The sequence below is a fragment of the Peromyscus californicus genome, unplaced genomic scaffold, assembly GCF_007827085.1.
Source record: "Peromyscus californicus insignis strain IS unplaced genomic scaffold, ASM782708v3 Scaffold_8__1_contigs__length_139910024, whole genome shotgun sequence".
In the NCBI taxonomy this organism is placed as follows: Eukaryota; Metazoa; Chordata; class Mammalia; order Rodentia; family Cricetidae; genus Peromyscus; species Peromyscus californicus.
In genome coordinates this window covers 99,207,316-99,226,385 of record NW_026294606.1, presented here as the reverse complement: position 1 = coordinate 99,226,385, position 19,070 = coordinate 99,207,316, and the positions used below count along the sequence as shown (strand labels likewise).

General features: G+C 51.2%; 2 protein-coding genes across 6 annotated transcripts in view; both read right to left on the bottom strand.

Moving 5' to 3' along the window:
* Bcar1 (BCAR1 scaffold protein, Cas family member) overlaps positions 1-14,543 on the bottom strand; it is a 38,504-nt gene extending 23,961 nt beyond the window's left edge. For 2 of the 4 annotated variants that reach the window (XM_052729598.1, XM_052729602.1), the window contains exon 1: positions 14,379-14,543. In XM_052729598.1, coding sequence (XP_052585558.1) covers positions 14,379-14,528 — 150 coding nt within the window. In that variant the 5' untranslated portion in view covers positions 14,529-14,543. Of the gene's footprint in view, positions 1-4,547; positions 4,572-11,868; positions 12,001-14,378 lie in introns of those variants that run through there. The other 2 variants (XM_052729600.1, XM_052729599.1) reach the window with 2 other exon arrangements.
* Positions 14,544-16,511: 1,968 nt separating this feature from the next.
* Positions 16,512-19,070, bottom strand: part of Cfdp1 (craniofacial development protein 1) — a 110,275-nt gene continuing 107,716 nt past the window's right edge. For both annotated transcript variants that reach the window (XR_008216043.1, XM_052729604.1), the window contains one exon: positions 16,512-16,911. The gene's annotated coding sequence lies outside the window, so the exon portion shown is untranslated. The remainder of the gene's footprint in view (positions 16,912-19,070) is intronic.

The following is a 19,070-nucleotide window of genomic DNA, read 5'->3' as shown; positions in this document are numbered from 1 at the left end:
CTGCAAATCTCTGAGCGCAGACTGCTGGGAAAATTGGAATGAAACTTATTTCAGACCTCACAGGACCGTGACCAGTCCGCAGTCCCTAGCCCCTCACTGTACACTATCAGGCAGCTTTTGATGCCAGGAAGCAGTGAGACAGACCCACTTAATTTCAGCATAAAGTTCTGGAGAAGGTGAGTAACATACACACATGCTCAAAGCCAACCTCCACAGGCATCTGTGCAGACTTTCTCTCAGAGCTCCTTCATCAGGGGCTGGGCTACAGCAGCCCGGAGAGTGCTCACAAGTCGTCTGAACACCTGGTTAAACCAGATTCCTGGGTCGTAACCCTCCTGAAAAAGCTAAGACACCTGCATTTCCCCAGGGTGTCTGGCTTAGAAACCACTGGCCAGAGCTCACAGCATGGGGGAGGGGCAAGGAGAAATGACCCAGTGTCCTGGAACATTCTTTCCTACTGGTCACCATGCCCTACTCCTCTCTCTCTCTCTCTCTCTCTCTCTCTCTCTCTCTCTCTCTCTCTCTCTCTCTCTCTCTCTCTCTCTCTCTCTCTCTCACACACACACACACACACACACAAACACATCCTCCTACATCCACCTCCATCCAGCTACTCAGTGGGTCCAGGCTAGTGGGAAAATGCCTAAGCATTTGTCCCAATGTGTGGGGTTGAAGGGTCCTCAACATGTCATGGGTCTCTACTTTGAGGGGAGGAGCAGGATCCAGGAGTCACTGCCAGGCCTGTAGGGCAGGCCTTCAGGTAGGAGGTTCCTGCAGGATGGATAGGAACACAAAAGCCTGGTCTTCAAAGGGGAAAAGGGGATAGATAGCCTCTATTCCACCCCTGGCCAAGGGAGGGCACCACAGGGGGGCAGTGACTTGCCAGGACCTTGGGAAAGGGAGACCCTCCTTTCTCAGAAACAGATGGAAGTGGCACTGGGGGTGGGGCTGTGGTTATGAGTGTGGAAGTGGGGGAAGGGAGCTGGACTCAGGCTCAGGCATTTCAAAAATTTGTTCCTTTTCCACTTAAACACCCCCCCCCCACCAGCCTGTGAGCCTTGGAATGGCATTTCCGCTCTGGAAACAAGACCCCAGGATTGACACCCCACTGTGCTGTTGGGGAGTGTGGCGCTGCTTCCCAAGCTACTGGAGGAGGAGCACCCATTAGGCTGGTTATGCTGCGTTATGTGGAAGAGCGCTGACAGGGATACTGCCTGCACACATCTGTGGCCTCTGTGCTGGCCTGAACACACGTGCTTAGTGATCCACTGCCCTCCCCGGCACCGACACATGCTGGCTGGGGACACGTGCTCATTTCATGCCCACAGCAGCTTTGCAACAACACAAGCTTTAGTGCTGGCCCCACTTTACAGGTGACGGAACTGTCACACAGCAATCCGTACTGTCACACAGCAATCCGTGTACAGGAAGGACAGGGCTGACATCCGGAGGAGGAGGATGGTGGGGATGCTAGATCTTAACCTACACGGACCAAGCTGCAGTAGAAAGGGCACTTAGGGACAAGGACACTCCAGGCTAAAGCTAGAGACCTAGGTCACATTCGGGGCTCCAAACAGACAGGTGTCTGAGACCCAAGTAATCCCTCCTCTCCCATATCCCCCCCCCCCAAAAAAAAAAAAAAACAAACACCAACAATGACCCTGCATCCAGCACTGGGGTCAGCGCTCCTCCGAAGTTTACTTTAATTGATGAGGGCTGTGTGTAATGAGGTGGAACCTTAGAGGTGGCTCTTGTGGGAAGAGCTAGCCTGAGACCTGAGAGGAAACCAGATTTTTTTTTTTTTTCAGACAGAATTTCTCTGTGTAGCTTTAGAGCCTGTCCTGGAACTCACTTTGTAGACCAGGCTGGCCTTGGACTTGAATTCACAGAGATTCAACTGGCTCTGCCTGGGATCAAAGGCATGCTCTACCACCGCCTGTCTGGAAACCAGATTTTTGCCTGAGCACACAGACAGACATAGGCACACGCTGCAGGCACAGGCACACACAGGGACGAGCACACAAAAGTACAGCTCCATACAGGTGCAGCATACACACACAGGATCAGACACACACGGGTGGATCTGCAAAGGAGGAGCTGAAAGGTGGTGCCGCTGGAGAAAGACCGCACAGGCATGGCCAGTGCACAGCCCCCCCACCTCCAATCAGTTGTCAGCCATCCCGGGAGTGGCCTGGAGTCTACCAGCTTGAAGATGAGCTCACAGGATGCAGGGGATATCACTAACCTCTGGGGCATGGAATGGGCACTTGCACAGTAAACAGAGGAGGCCACTGCCTATTACTGCTTGTCCTGGACCCTACTGAGAACAGCCTGGGATAAGGTTGGAGTCTTCTGGCCTTCTGAACCTCAGAAGCAGTACAGGCCCCACAGAAGAGTTATCACCACTTAATGCCCTGTAATGTCCACTGGAGCACTTACAACGGCAAAGAAGGGAAAGGAATAATGGAAATACTCAACTCTAGGGGAACGTCTGAACAAGCCAGTCCCTCCAGGAAGACCATGCAGCTACAAGAGAACCACTTCCAAAGAGCAAATGACCGAGAGTGAACAGAGCAGGCATAAAATGACTTGCTGCACACAGCCTCTCCCCTCCCGAAGCTTGGGCTGGACAGGTCAGCTGATGGCCAGCTCTGGGAGCGGCAGTGGGAAAGGATTTCCTGAGACCGGAGGTGAGCACTGCAAGCCCCAGGGACAGGAAGACATGTTGTCCCTACAGGGCCACAGGAGCTGTCGCCTTCCTTCTGAGAGGGATACTCACAGTGTCAAGCTCAAAACCTGGGCAAGGCTACAGGGACCCTTTGACACAGTCTATCACATCAGTCAATCCTCATCACTCTGGGGACCAGGAGATGGAATGCCACCACCCCGAGGCTCAGAGGGCAGTGCCTCTGCCAGCTTACATGGCCAGGAAGTGGCAGTAGCGCTTACATCTGTAACTGCCCATTCATCAACCCAAGCACGTCCCTACGGGAAAGAACCCCAGGTGACCTCAGCACAGTGTGGACTCCTAGGGCAGGTATTGGAGCTGTTAGCCTTAGCTTCCCTGTGCTCCAAGGCTGGAATGACCAATGAGAGCATTCACTCCTCCTTACAGTAGTAACTCTGTAGAAAGGTGGGCAGGGCCCTACAGCCTGGAGCCAGATTCTTCCTGGTCAGCCATGTCCTTTGTCATCCTTCCTGCGAGTCCCCATGGACTTGATGCAGGGGTAGGATTGAAGGATATGAGGTCCCCGCTATGTAGGGACAGCCCAGGGGTGAGAAGGGTACAAACTGACTGAGGCCTCCCAACAAACTCCAAGGTATGTAAAAGCAGCACCCCTCACAACTCCCTTTCTCCCTCCATGTGTGGTCCTGGGCATTTTCACATTTCTGCAGCCGTGGCACTTTCAGAGAAGTGCTTCTTTCACACAGGACTCCCCTCCAGCAGAGGCCTCACTGGGAGCTGGCAGCCAAGGGTGGGCTAGGACTGGGTACTATTGCTCTGTGTGTGGACCAGAGGCTGGGGACTAGTGTGGCTGCCCTTGTGGCTGCCTCTGGAATCTGACTCTTGCTTCCTCATCCCCTCTACATTAGGGAAGAGTCAGACTAGTAGAGGAAACCTGTCAAGGAAGAGGAGCAGGGAAGAAGGACACGGGAAGCATGGGACAGGTCCCTATCCCTGGAGAGAAAGCTCAGGGGCTGGTGGCTGCTCTACTTCTGTCTGCTAGGCTGGGTGGGCAGGGACAGGGTGTGGTCAAGAGACCTCACCAGCTGAGCCATCTGCTCTCACTCTCCCATAGCAACCAGCAGTTCAGACAGAGGGGGTAACTTCACATGCCATCTGTTACATGCCCTCAGCAGCTTCTACTGAGCACCAGTGCCCACACCCACAGATAACCACAGATGGGCAGAGAACAGGGTTGTCAGTCATAGGGGCTGGAGTCAGTGAGCTACAGGGCCAGCAGGGTCACAGGCAGCAACCCAGGGATTCCAGGGTATATAAAAGCAGCTAGCTCCTTCCTTGCAAAGAAACATTGTGATCCCACAAGAATCTATTTCAGCCTACAGAGCAGGGCCCCATCTGCCTCAGGAGATCCAGACCAAGGCCTCATCTTGACTAAACCTACAGGAACAGGAGCCTTCACAAATGACTCCTCAGCTGGTCACTGCACCTCTCAGAGCCTCAGCATGCATATTGTTAAAGGCAACCCTTACCAGCAGCTGGGTCCACACTCAGGCACTGATATGGATGCACAGGGCACTCAGGTGTGTCTCAGTGCCAGCAGCATACCCACATCCCATATCACTATACATCAAGTCCCACAAACACAAGTGCACACCTCTAAGCCTATTCCCCAACCAAGCCTTCCCTGCTCTCCCTTTTCCCTCTCCAGATGTTCTGAGATTCCCCATGTTCCCTCAAAACCTCATTTGAGGATCTGGGTGCAATTCCTCCACGGAGTAAAGCCACACCAGATCCACAGTCAACGCTGGGGTGAGCAGGTCTTCCTTCGAACTGCACTGGGGTGGCTGGTTATGTTACACACCTCTTCCATTTGCACCCACGGTCTGGGCATCAGATGCATGCCAAGTGTTGTGCTGTGCTAGGACACTGCCATGGAGAGAGTCTCATCCTCGGAAAATTGACACTTGGCCTGTGGAAGGTGGGCATGTGCAGATAATCACAGCTGTCTGTGGTGACGAGAACTCAGAGAGGGCAAAGACGGTGGCAGAGGTGAGGGGTTGTTCCACGCAAGGGATTTGGGAGCTTCTCTGTGGAGCTGACATGGCAGAAAGTGTGTGAATCTTTGCAGAGAAAAATCCCAGTGAAAACTGACTTTAAAAGCACAGGCAAGTGAGCTGCTTGGGAGAGGAGGAGGAGCAGACTCAGGACTGAGGTCCTGCAGGAGGGGGCTCTTGGGAGAGGAGGAGGAGCAGACTCAGGACTGAGGTCCTGCAGGAGGGGGCTCTTGGGAGAGGAAGAGCAGACTCAGGACTGAGGTCCTGCAGGAGGGGGCTCTTGGGAGAGGAGGAGGAGCAGACTCAGGACTGAGGTCCTGCAGGAGGGGGCTCTTGGGAGAGGAAGAGCAGACTCAGGACTGAGGTCCTGCAGGAGGGGGCTCTTGGCAAGCTGCTCCCAGCTCTGGCCTCTGGCCTCTTGAAGAGTAAGGTGTATCCTGGACTTGGGTTCTCAGAGTTGAAACAGGAGTGGCTTGGTAGGATGTCTGGGTCAGTCCCAGCTGGGGAGGGTGGAAAGGACCAGTCAGCTTGTGTCCAGGATTTATCTTCTCTGACCTGCTCTCCTTGCAGCCCTCTAGCCAGGACCTTCAGGACAGAATGAGGCCCTGGGAAAATCACAGGTGACTCAAAAGCCTGAAGTTAACCTTTGATGAGCGGGTGGGGGATGCAAACTCTTAGGTCCTCCTGGGGAGGCTGTGAACAGGGAGGACTGTGGTCTCATCACATTCTGAGCTAACAGATCATTTTGGTAGATACAGTGTTTGAGGGCATAGACTTCTCTGGGCGTGCATGATTAGATGTCATGTTTTCTTTTCTTTCTTTTTCTCCTTTTTTTTTTTGTTTTTGTTTTTCGAGACAGGGTTTCTCTGTATAACAGCCCTGGCTGTCCTAGAATTCACTCTGTAGACCAGGCGGGCAGATATATCAGGATTTCTTTCTTTCTTTCTTTCTTTCCTCTTTCTTTCTTTCTTTCTTTCTTTCTTCTCTCTCTCTCTCTCTCTCTCTCTCTCTCTCTCTCTCTCTCTCTCTCTTCTTTCTTTGTTTTGTTTTTTGAGACAGGATGTCTCTGTGTAACCATCCTGGCTGTCCTGGAACTAGCTCTGTAGACCAGGCTGGCCTCGAACTCACAGAGATCTGCCTGTCTCTGCCTCCCAGTGGGAGTAAAGGCGTGTACTACTACCACCCAGTAGATACAAGGTTTTCTAATTCCACCAATATACCAATGGTCTGATAGTTAAAAATCCACATTAAACAAAAGCAAGAGACAGCTATCCATCAATAAGAGGATGGGCTAAATGCACTGTGGCATATCCATAAAGAGAATAGTATTCAGCAGCCAAGAAGGAACAAAACAGTGATGCTCCCCATGTGGATGGCAGTTTCTATTTTGTTGACTGAAAGAAGCCAGAACTAACACAGAATGAACAGGCAAGTCTAAGACAGAGAAAGCAGAGTGGTGACTGCCTGGTGGGGGCCTCTGAGAACTTTCTGAGGTGATGATGACATTCCTTATCCTGATGGAGGGCTTCATAAACCCAAACCTTCCCTATTGTACATTTAACACCTGCACATCTCATGATGTGTAAGAATCTACCTCAATATAAAAATCTCAACAGGTCAAAATGAAACAAAGCACAGACAAAAAGGATGCACGACGCTGCATAATATTCTGAAAGACTCCAAAGCAGGTATTAGGATCCTAAACCCACTACTGCGTGTCAGGGAATTTACAGTTAAATTTCTGTGCCCACTTAACCTAGGCTTTCTGGACTAATGTTCCTCTTTGCTCATTTATTACATAGTTCTGGAGGTTTTGATGATCCTACACTATTTGTGTCTTCCGCTATAATCTGTTTCAAATCCTTCTTGGAATTTGGCAGGTTTAATAATAAAATTACTGAAAAGCCCCCTTAGCCTCTAATCTCTCCCCTAGAAAAGAGATTAACTTTAGAGCCACAACTTGTGACCATCTCTCCTGCCAGAGTGGGTGTCTCTCATCACCTCTGCTGAAGTCCTGGCTCTCTTTCTTGGATGAGGAAGACGATGTCTCAGCAAACAATGACTAAGAGCACACAAAAGCAGTGGGGGTCAGTGAGAATCAAGGGCACTTGCCAGGCAAGTCTGACAACCTAATTCCCCTCTCTGGGGCTGCATAAAGGTAGAAGGAGAGCAATGACTCCACAAGTCATCCTTTGACCTCTACTCTGGGTTTCTCTGTGTAACAGCTCTGGCTGTCCTGGAACTCATCCTGTAGACCAGGCTGGCCTCGAACTCACAAAGATCCGCCTGGCTCTGCCTCCCGAGTATTGGGATTAAAGGCGTGCGCCACCACAGATGACAATGGTGACAACAAGGACAATGATCCAAAACAGAAAATAAATGAAGAGGTTTGGCCAGGAAACAAAGAAAGCAGGCAGCTATGTAGAGGCTAAGTCCGAGGCTTGGACATGGAAAAGATCCTTAAGGGCAGTAGGTAGGAGGGGGCGTAGCTGACTAAAAGGAGTGGCCCAGAGTTGCCCAGGGCCACTCGCCCTTCTGATGCCATCATTAGCACCTTAAGGTACTGGGATCTACAGATGGGATTGAAGTCCTGCCTGGCTACTTCCAGTGCTAGACCATGCTGCTGCAGATCATGCCTGAGGACAAGCCTGCACCCCCGTAGCTTTCCGTGCATGCAACCCTGTCCACACAGAGAACACAGCAGCAGAGCACCCATGGCCTGAGATGTGGTGGGCTAGCCAATGGTGCCATCAGAAGCCACTCTTTGGAGAAGTGAGGACAATGACCTGCCCAAGTTATAAGAGGATGGAATCCAACAGTCTGTGCAGAGTGGGGGAGAGGCCAGGGTCATCTCACCACTAAGGCCTTGGCAGGAACTGAACCACAAAGAAAAAGCCACTGGAGAGAGACAGGGGTCAGGAGCGGATCCCTGGATGTCATACCTGCCAACAGAGGCTGGAATCAGTGACTGTCTCACAGCAGCAGCCACTAGACAGCCTCTTATGAAGAGCTGCATGCATTCCTTGCTGACTTCCTCCCAAATGCTAGGGCTCAATGCATTCCCATACCACCCCAGAGGAAACTGAAGCATGGGGTTCTGTAACTCACTATTGTAGAATCCAGCAAGGTTCCTCCTAGAGCCCGTAGCCCTGACCTACCAAAACACTGTCCCCATCCTGAAGCAGCAGCTTCTGTGATCCCCACTTAATCTTCAATTAAAAAAAGAGACTGAAAAAAAAAAAAAAAGAGCAACAGCCATTTCGGGACTGGAGAGATGGCTCAGCAGTTAAGAGCACTGACTGCTCTTCCAGAGGTCATGAGTTCAGTTCCCAGTACCCACATGGCAGCTAACAACCGTCTGTAACTACAAGATCTGACACCCTCACACAGACATGCATATAGGCAGACCACCAATGCACATAAAATAAAAATAAATAAGTTATTTGAAAAAATAAATAAAATAAATAAAAAGGAGACTGAGCAATCTGAAGGTTTATGTAAGGCCGTCGTTACCTGCCCTGGCATGCTGGCAGATACGGGAGATAAGAGGTGCACTCCACACCCTCAGCAGGTAGCTGAGCTGGCACAACGAGAGAAAACATAAGGGGCCAGGTGGTCACAGGTCCTGCACCTAATGAAGCCTTCAGTCTTGTGACAGAACCTGCTAGCAACCACGTGATCCCGTCTTTAAGTACACAGTAACAAATGAGGCCAGGAGGTGTCCAGGGGCAGTGCTGCATGGGTGCGCAGGGGCAACCTACCTGGTAAAGAAGGCACAAGGTTCAAAACCAGTTCCTGCAATGGGAAGGGGAGGAAGGACCCAAGTCCAGTAACAGGAGAGGGCATGGCATGGGCTTGGGCATTGAGCTGAGGCTTGGGACTCGACATTTTCCCCCACCTCCTGTGCCCTTCCCACAGGGCTGCAGTTGGCTACCCGGCCAGCCCTGGTTCAGACCTCTGGCTCCCTGGCCACCTACTCAAGCACAGAGGGGCCCCAGGATCATTCCAGATTCAACCAAGTGCCCACTGATTTCCACTGGCTGCTGCTAGAATAGTCAAAACTACATTGCTCTCCTGCCCAGCCATGGGCAGGCTGCCCAGCTTCTGTGAGCCCAAGATGGCTGTCTGCATGGACAACAAAGAGACTAGGTTTGCCTTTCAGGATAGCAAACAACAACAACAACAACAGGTAGGGTCACACTTGGAAAGCCACAGAAAGCTGTCAACTGCTCTCCGGGCTGCAGCCCTGAAATTAGAGTGGCCCATGCAGGATGATGGTCATTTTACCACGCTGCCACTCTGGTTCCCACTGCCTTACCTCTCACTGGCCATGTGACTGTGGGCACATATGGGTCCTCCCTGAGGCCCTGTCCACGCTCATGCCCATGCATAGCACACGGGACACTGCTTACATGGGGCAGCATCTGTGTTCCTTGGAAGGGCCCACCCTCCAAGAAGGGGCACAGCAGAGGCTAGATGAGCTGCCCAGTTTCACAGACAACAAGAGGCAGAGACACACTGCCTGGAACTGCTCTGTGCAGGACTTGCTCTTCACCTTACCATGACAGGGCAGCCAGCCTCTTGTCACTCATGAGCATGGGTCTGAGACGGCAACACAGTCATCTTCTAGTGTGAACTTCAAGCTAGGACAGACTGCCAGAGAGGCCTATGGCACTGGCCGGCCATGCACTGAAGGCAGATGTCAGAGGACAGTCAGGGAATGAGTGGCCAAACACTGCTCAAGTTCCTTGCTCTCAGCTCCCAGCAGAGGCGAGAGCATGAGCTGGGAGCCAGGGCCACCATGGTTCCCATTCCCCACAGGGGTCGAATAACAGAGCTAAGACCCTGGCACAGCAAGACATGATGGTACAAACCTTTAAGACCAGCACTTGGGAGGAGGCAGAGGCAGAGGATCTCTGTGGGAGTTCAAGGCCAGCCTGGTCTACATAGTGAATTTCAGTCTATTCAGGGCTACACAATGAGATCTTATCTCAAACACCAAACCAAAGCAAAGCAAAAACAAAACCCTGGACAGGCCCTGCTTGGATACCCAGGAAACCACATCAACTCGACCTAGTCCATCCCAAGTTCTCTCTCTGCTATCATTGCCCACCTCCATCCATAGCATCTTGTAATTTCTGTGGGCCAGAGTGCCTGCGTCAGCTTTATCCAGGAAAAGGCTGCCCAAATGAATGGGTGTGCTTAAAACTCAAACGTGTCCCTGAGGATCACATGACCACTCACCAGTCTGGGCTCCCTGAGCAAGGACAGAGCAGGCAGCCCTTTCTAGAAGCCTCCACCAGGGTACCAAGGTCCCAGGAGAGAGGACAGTGGTCTGACAGCCTAGCTATACGCCATGCAGAATTACTGAGGGCTGTGGCTACAAGTGAGGGGGTGAGAAGTGACTTTTAGAGGGGAGTGTGGTGGGGACAGGCCTTGACTTTAGCTCTTCATAGTGATTCTTCTCTATATAAGTCCTACCAGACCCCTTGCCCTTTCTAGTTACAGATGGTGCCACAGAGGCACAGAGCCGAGGACGACTACTTGAAATCTTGTGAGGTAAGGGTCTGCATGCCATGTAAGACTCCATGTCCAGAGCTCTGTACTGACTCTAGACAGCCAAACCAATCCTGGACCTCCCAACCATAGGCCTGTCCAGAGGGGCTCTCACTGTTCACTGCTGCCCTGGAGACCCTGGCCCTCCAGCATGCTCGGCCATCTGCCTTGTTTCTCTGACCAGTGCCCACAGGGGTGGGGCTGGCTGGTGCCCTCTGCCCCAAGCCAGAGAAAAGCCTGAGCTTTGCAGAACAGTGGAGCAGAACAGGAGAGGGGCTTGGCAGGCTTTCTCTGTCTCTTCCTAGAGATGAGGCAATTATGCTTTGAACCAGAAGAGATGGGGGTGGGGGCTCCCATCAGCACAGCCTGGAAGCCCTAATTTTTTCATCTGTAACTCAGCATTACCACTTCTGGGGGCGGGCAGGAGCTGGGATCTTTAATTCTGTAATAACAATGCTTTGCACTTACACAAGCCTCTTTTCTCCAGGAATCTCCATACCCTATGGTGGTTAATTAAGAGGCCACTTGCGCTGCCAGGAAGCCTTGACTATGTGCATCACAGAGAGAACCCGGTCCCCAAGTAGATGAAGAGCAGTCCCAGAATAAGGCCAGGCTGGACAAGGCTCTGGCCCATTGCCCCTTCCTGTCATTGGGAAAAACCCCTGACTCAGCAGAGAAATCATGGCTGCAGGCCATTACTACAGTGCAGACAGGATGAAGGTGTGGCCTCACACCTCTGTCTATCTGTAAAGTGGAGCCTGTACCCGAGTCAGTCCGTCACCCAGGTAGCCATAATCACTGGCTACCTCAGGAGGAGAGACCCAGGGCCCAATTGTTAAGCCCTGGACTAAGGGCTGCTCAAGTCTGTCTGATGGGTTAGGAAGACGGGGTATCAAGCAAGGGGAAGCCCCTACAGAAAGGAGGCGCTGGTCGAAAGGCCCTGGGGTTCAATCAACTGTTCAACAAAACTTCCCACAAAGTGAGTGCATAAAGCAGAGGTAGGGGGAGGTATGCTCTTTCTATTAACCAGCCAAGCTAACCATTCCGGAGTGAGGGTGTCTCGGGGACAGCACAGACCCCGCCCCACGCCTGGCCATCCGGGTGGGGATCCGGGAGCACAATAGGGCAGCTCTCCCAGGGAGTTTGCTAGGGAACAGCACGGACCTTCCGACCCCTCGGCCGGCCCGGCTGACCTGGACATGGCTTTCCAGGGAGTGACAGAACCCTCTTCTCGGTCGACCTGGCCACTCTGGTAAGAGGTCGGGGAAAAGCGCGGAGCCCGGCCGGGTCCACCAGTCCCAGGGGCCCGTAAGAGGCCCACACACACCCTCTCCCCAGCCCAGCCGTCCCAGGCAGCTCCCGGTGGGACCAGCACGGGCCCCGGTTCCACTCGGCTATCCTGGAAGAGGCTGGCAAAGCGGGGTCGGAGAAGCCGGCTAGGGGGCGGCGCCCCCATCCTGTTCCCCACCACAACCCGAGAAGACCCTCCGGCGACCCCCGGTGGCCCGGGCCTGCAGCGGGGGGCGCGGGGGGCCTGGGGGGGGCGCGGGGTCTCGGGCGGTCAGCACTCACCGGCACGGTCATCTTGGCCGCCGCCCCCGGGGCCCTGCGGCAGCGGCGCGGGCTGGCTCGGGGCTCGGTGGGCCCGCGCCGCTCACAGCCCCCGGCGCCGGCTCCCGGCGCTCTCCGCCGCTGCCCTCAGTCTGCTTTCCGCCACCGGACAGTCCGGCCGCTCCCCCCCGCGCCGCGCATGCGCCGCCCGCGCCGCCCCTCCCCCTCCCGCCTGCTCCGCCGCCGCCCGCGTTAAAGGCGAGGACCCGGGACCCCTGCATTTTTCTGTCGGCACAACAGGGAAAGGAGGCCGTGTTTCCACACCTTGCCCGTCCTTCCAAAGGCCACCTCCAGGCGCACTATTAGAAAAAAAAAAAATCCCATCCGGTCCGCCCACCCGGTTCTGGAGCCCAGAATCCCCACCACCCCCACACACACACCACCACGCGACACGTCCCTTGGTGTGGGTCCCAAGGCTCCTACTCCCCAGGTCTGGGAGCAGATAGGGTAGAGACTCCCTGGGTTCTGACGGCGATCTTAGATCAGCTAGCAGTACGCCAGAATTCCTCTGCACCCCCCGCCCCAAGCTGAGAGGGAGCCTAAGGCTGCTCCAGGGCCCACTCGATCCCCCGGGGAGCTCCAAGCAGCCTGACTTAACCATGGGTCCCCCCGAAAGAGAAATTTAGAGTGCCTTTTAGGGAGGGTCCCACAGTGGGCCCTCCTGCCTAGGACTGGAAGACAGGCTGTCCTTCGGAGATCTGAGCCTTCGTTTCCCCCATGTTAACACCCCTAATTTCTTCAGCTGTTGCACACCTGACGTGGTACCCAAACATGCACCTGCAAGCAGTGGGCACGTGAACACTGGTCTTCAGACTGCCACACTCCTGCTGTTTTCACCTTCCTCTCAGTGCACCGAGACTCTGCTCTGCTGCCCAACCACATACAGACCGTCACTGCTCCAGGGGACCTCTTCCTGAACAAGGCCAAACCCAGGGTAGTTAGTGGCTACTGTTTCCTGGGTAGGTGAGCACGTACCTACACCGAGTGGGAGATGGACTCCTTGGGCAGGTGTCTAGAAAGTCAACCTACTGCTTTCCCAAAGAAGCAGGTACATAGCCTGTCCCAAAAAGCTGATTGGCAGCTGACTTCGCTCATGAGAGGACCTAGGGGCCGAGAGCTTCAGCTAGCCCGCTAGGAAATTTGTAGTATTGTACCTAGAGACAAGGTGGCTGTGGCTCCTCCTCTTCCTCCTCCTCCTCTTCTTTTTCTCTTCCTTTCTTTTCCTCTTCCTCCTCCTTGTCTGGTTTATTTTATTTTATTTATTTATTTATTTATTTATTTATTTATTTATTTATTTATTTATTTATTTTTGTGTGTGTGTGTGTGTGTGTGTGTGTGTGTGTGTGTGTGTGTGTTTGTGCATCCATGTATGTACACCATGTATCTGCCTGGTGCCCTCAGAGGTCAGAAAAGGGCATGGGATCCTCTAGAACTGGAGTTATAGATATTGTTCGCAGCAGCCATGTGGGTGCTGGGAACCAAACTTGGACTCTGTGCAAGAGCAGAGAGAGCTTTTAACCGCTGAGCCATCTCTCCAGTCCCAGGGACAAGCATTTTTGTCTTCCAAGTGTACAGTGGGTGGGTATCTGACTTCCTCAGAGGCTCAGGGGTGGCCCCAGGTCCCCCAACTTTTTCCTCCTAAGGTCGGGGCAACCTTGGTCCCCTCAACCCCTAGGTAGATTCTGAGAACGGCCCAACAGGAAAGGGGTATATTCGAGAAAGGGGCCATCAGGACAGCCACCAGACCCAGGTCCTAGATCTAGGTCTGATGAGGGGGCCCTTCTCTGCTTTGAATAGGGTTGCCCCTGTACCTCTTGAGTAGCTGTTCCCAGTGCTGTGCAAGGCATTGCTAGGAGAGGGCAGACAAGGCCACAGCCACCAGAGGGGTGCCTGGGCCGACAGCTGCCATCTCCTCAAAGGGCATTCTGTGTGTGTCTGGCACATGGCCCTACCCGTGCCCACCCGCCCGCGCCCAGCTGGCACCCGGGCTTCTGAGCCGAGAACAGCAGCCTAGCCTGGCGCCTGGGCTCCAGGCCACACGCGCCCGAGGTCTCGGAGGCCCGCCCCTCTAAGCCAGGCTCCGCCTCACCTCCCTTCCTTTTCTTTTTCTTTGGCCCGGGAATCTCGCAGACTTCTGGCTCCTCTCCCTTCTGTCTATTCTAGGTGTCCAGGCCAGAAGTCGGGGAGCAGTGGGTAAAATACCCCTTTCACACTATGGGTACAGGGAAATGGGGACTCGGGATAGCGCATGTAGGGTTGGGCTTTGAAAGACAGCTAATAGTCCTTGCCTCCAGCGTGGCGCACAGCAAACTCCCAGGGAAAAGGCTCCCTGGCAGAGATCAGGAGCTTGGGTATGGGGTGTGAAGCCGCTAGAGGAGGATCCCTCTGGGATCTGACTATCCTGGATCCCTAGAGGCCATGGCTGCTCTTCCCTCTCACTAAGCCTTGCAAATGATTCCAGAATGACTCACCAAGTTCTTCAGAGAACAGCCTGTGGGGATGTCCAGACCAGAAGCAGCTGGACTGCCTGACGGAGGCGCCACAATAGAGAGGGTCCTTGAGGGCTCACCGGGACCCTCGGAGGAGGGCACTCCCTCCGGACCACAGGGAGGAAGCAGCATACTCAGCTGTCCAGACGCTTCTGTTCCCTGGGCCTTGGCACATCTCTAGGGACTGAGGACTGGGAGGTGGCTTCTTTATTCCCCTCCCACTCTTACCCAGGGGACTTTCGTGGTCCAGAAGCCTCTGGCCCAAGAGAATACAGCGAGTCTTTGAAGACTCTGTGACAATTTTACCTTAGCATGGTACCTTTGTCACCGTTAGTGAGCCTGTATTGCATATTATTAACCAAAGTTCACACTTTGTTCAGATCTAAGTTTACCCCACTGTCCTTTTCTGATCCAGGATTATAGTTGTCATGTTTTCTGAGTCCTCCTGTCAAAAACTGTGACAATTTCTTTGACATTTCTTGTTTTGATGACCTTGACATTTTTGAGGTATGTTGGTCAGGGAGTTTATAGAATGCCCCTCCTTCCGTATTCATTTGACGATTCTCTCATGATTACTCTGGGGTCATAGTGTTGATGAGGAAACCACAGAGGTAAAATGCCACCCATCATATCAAGGGCACATACCATCAGCATGGCTCACTGCCGTTGGCCATGGACTTTGATCTCTTGCTGAGGCGGTGCTGGCCGGTTCTACCGCTGTGAAACCCTCCCTCCCTCTCCAGAGGAAGTCAGTGCACACAACCCTGCTCGAAGCTTGTGCTCTGCCTCCTCTAGGAGCTCCTTTTAAATTACTTGGAATTTACTTTCCATATGAGAGAATTCGCCTCTTCACGTATATTTCAATCTTTTATTTTACCATGTGGGCGGGCCCAGGAATGTTGCTTGAGACAGGGTGTCTTGTATTCTGGGCTGGCCCTGAACTTGCTGTGTAGCCAAGGATGACCTTGAACTCCTGATTTTCCTGCTGCTCCCCCCCCCCCCCCCCCCAAGTGCTGGGATCACAGGCTTGCTGGTGCAGCCACACCACTCTGAGCCTTGTGTCTGTTCTCTCGCCTCCCTATGATTAGTGCTGGGAATTCAGGTCCTCGGGAAGAATGGGAAGTGCTCTGAACCACTGAGCCATCTCTCCAGCCCCTATTTTCTAGAGTTCATTTATTATTTATGCTGGGTTTTTTGTTTTTGTTTTTGTTTTTACAATAAACACTTTTTTCCCCCTGTGTAAGGGTGTCAGAGCTTGGAGTTACAGACAGGTGTTAGCTGCCATGTGGGTGCTGGAAATTGAACCCAGGTCCTCTGGAAGAACAGTCAGTGCTCTTAATCACTGAGCCATCTCTCCAGCCCCAGTAAACACTTTTTAAATTGTGGCAAAATACAAATAACCCAGAACTAGGCATTTTCATCAGGCTGATGTTTTCACTGAACTCAACTCAATAACTCAGGAAATTCCTTTCATCTCAGAATCTTTAGTCACATACACAAAGTGCCTTTCGCCTTCTTGGGTAATAGATTCCAGAGATTAGGGTGAGGATGAATTCGAGGGTCATATTCAACTGACCACAGGGAGGCTCAGGCATTGGCCTTGCTGTTCTCAGAGGTAAAGACCAATCCTCAGTAGTCACCCACATACCACTCAGAAAACCTGTCCCAGATACAGGCCATTCCCTGACTAGGGGGCAGGTGACTCACCCCTAAGTAGCTTGAATGGCGAAGTGAAGCCCTTTCTCCCTCATAGGCAGCATGCCTGAACTCCTACCAGGGTTTGGCCAGTGTTGAAATCCTTTGCTCGGTTTAAGTATCAACTCTCACTGCTAATGGGAACAGCTAAAAAGGAGGGGCTGTAGTGGGCACTCTGACAAGAGGCCCAAACCCCTATACCAAGAGATTCTTTTGACACCAAAATTCCAGGAATGTTTATATTTTAAAAATTCTCACAAGTAGTCAGGGGAACATAGGCTATGTATGAACATGAAAACCTTAGGACTTACATGTTCAATAATGGACATTGGTTAATCAAGTCATGGGTGGTTGGTTACTGCTCTAGTTAGCAGCCTGAACCTGGGAGAATGGGGCCTAAAAATGAGGTGGACTAAAGTCTCATGCAATAGCCAGCTTTATTCAGAGCATCAGACAATTTATACTCTGAGGGTTAAGAAGAGTCACCCGAGTCTCAGTGACAAGACAAGCCGCATGAGGCAAAAACATGTTTTTCCATAGAGGCATATGAACAAATAATAGCCAGTATAATAATCTGAAGTGAACTCACTCCTGTCCACCACACCTGGGAGGGTCAGAGAAGCACATTCCAAGAACAACCCATGTAATGGAGGAACCGAGATCACAAGACTCTTGTCTCGTTTGCTTGGAGTTTTTCCACAAGGTCTCAGAAATCTCCTCACACAGCTGTGTTCATGGACCCTGTCCCGACAATGGGAATGCTCAGACAGCAGAATCTGAGTACAGAACAGATCCAGCAGGAATATATGCTGACAGTTTTCTGTAACAAGAGAAAAAGAGAATAAACTCCCACAGTTGCATAAAATCTACATTGATGTCATGCACTTGTACTGGGAACTGACAGGAGGAGAAAACACCAACTGTGGTTTTATGTTGAAGGTGGGAAGATGGGGTTGGTACCATGCTAGCTCAGAAAGGGAGTCTCTTTTGTCTTTTCTCAATTTTCACAGACAAGGTTATTTTACTTTTGAGACAGGGTTTTTCTGTGTAGTCCTGGCTGTCCTGGAATTTGCTCTGCAGACCAGGCTGGCCTCGAACTTGGATATCTACTTGCTTCTGCTGGGATTAAATGCATGTGCCATCATGCCTGATTTGTTTTTTCTTTCGTTGTTTGTTTAATTTTTATTGGGATGGAGAACAGTTTGGGTGACTATAACTATTTTTTTAAGTTTATTAAGATTTATGTCTGCGAGTGTTTTGCCTGTTTGTATATGTGAACTAAATGTGTACCTGGTGCCCATGGAATTCAGAAGAAGGTATTGGGTCTTCTGGAACTGGAATTAGGGATGGTTGTGAATATCATATCGGTGTTGGGAACTGAACGCTGTCCTCTACAAGAGCAACACATGCTCTTAACTGCTGAGCCATTTCTCCAGCCCCTAACTATAATTTTTTTTATTTTCTAATTTTTCAACTTTTATCTATGAGAGAGAATCCTTGGAGCTGATGTTGAGAGACACCTGATGTGGGTGCTGAGAACCCAAGACCTCTGGAAGAACAGCTAGTGCCCTTAACCACTGAGCCATCTCTCCAGCTCCTGTTTTCTAAAATTTTCCTGAGTTCATTTATTATTCATGCTGGTTTTTTCAGTAAACACTTTTTAAATTATGGTAAAATATAACTAATCCAAAATTAGCCATTTTCATCAGTGTTAAACATACATTTTAGTGGCATTAAACACATTCAAACCCTCTGTGTGACCTTGGAAACTGGAGAGGCAGATCAGTTAGGAAAGTACCTGCGACAAAAGCGTGAGGCCCTGAGTTCCTATCCCCAGAACCCCCACCAGCTGCTCAAATCATCCAGCTTCAGAGGATCTACTACCTCTGCAGGTACCTGTACTCACACACATATTACTCTTATGCACACCCACTTAAAAATAAATCTTTTTTTTTTTTTTTTTTTTTTTTAAGATAGGGTTTCTCTTTGTAGCTCTGGTTGTCCTACTCTGTAGACCAGGTTGGCCTTGAACTCAGAGATCCTCCTACTTCTGCCTCCCAAGTGCTGGGATTAAAGGTGTGCACCACCACTGCCTGGCAAAATAAATAAATAATAAATAAATCTTTTTTAAAAAATATAATTTATTTATTTTTATTTTATTTGTATTGGTGCTTTTTGCTGCATGTATATAGACTGTGTGAGGGTGTCAGATCTTGGAGTTACAGACAGTTGTTAGCTGCCATGTGGGTGCTGGGACTTGAACCCAAGTCCTCTGGAAGAGCAGTCAGTGCTCTTAACCACTGAGCCATCTCTCCAGCCCCCCAAAATAAATCTTTTAAAAATTACAAACGACCCTAAGTGAATAAGCAAAGCACAACCAAAGACAAATAGTATTTGATGTCACTTACGCAGGGAGCCAAAGATTCAGAAAGTGCACAGGAGGTTACCAGGAGCTGAAGAGTGGAGAGGTTACTGTGTCATGAGCTCAGGGCTTCTGTTCAGGATGATGAAAATATGTGGAAATGGACAGTGATGATGATCACGGAAGTGTGTGTATATGTGTTGTGGAATAATCTTTTTGTGCACTGTGAAGATGTGTCTTTGCCAAGGTGCTTTCTGATTGGTTTAATAAAGAGCTGAATAGCCAATAGCAAGGCAGAAAGAGGTTAAGCAAGACTTCTGGGTAGAGAGAGAGGGAGAAGAGGAGATGAATCTGGGTGTGAGAGATACCAGAGGACACAGAGAAGGAACAGAAGGTGCAAGATGGAAGAGAGGTAAAAAGCCACAAGGCAAAAATGTAGATTGATATAAATGGATTAATTTTAGTTATAAGAGCTAGCGGGACAAGCCTAAGCTATAGGCCGAGCTTTCATAATTTAGTAAGTCTCTGTGTCATCTTTTGTGAGCTGTAGCCCAAAGAAAAATCCATTGTGTGTGTGGCTGATGCTTGAACACATATACAACTCAGGTCTTCTGCAA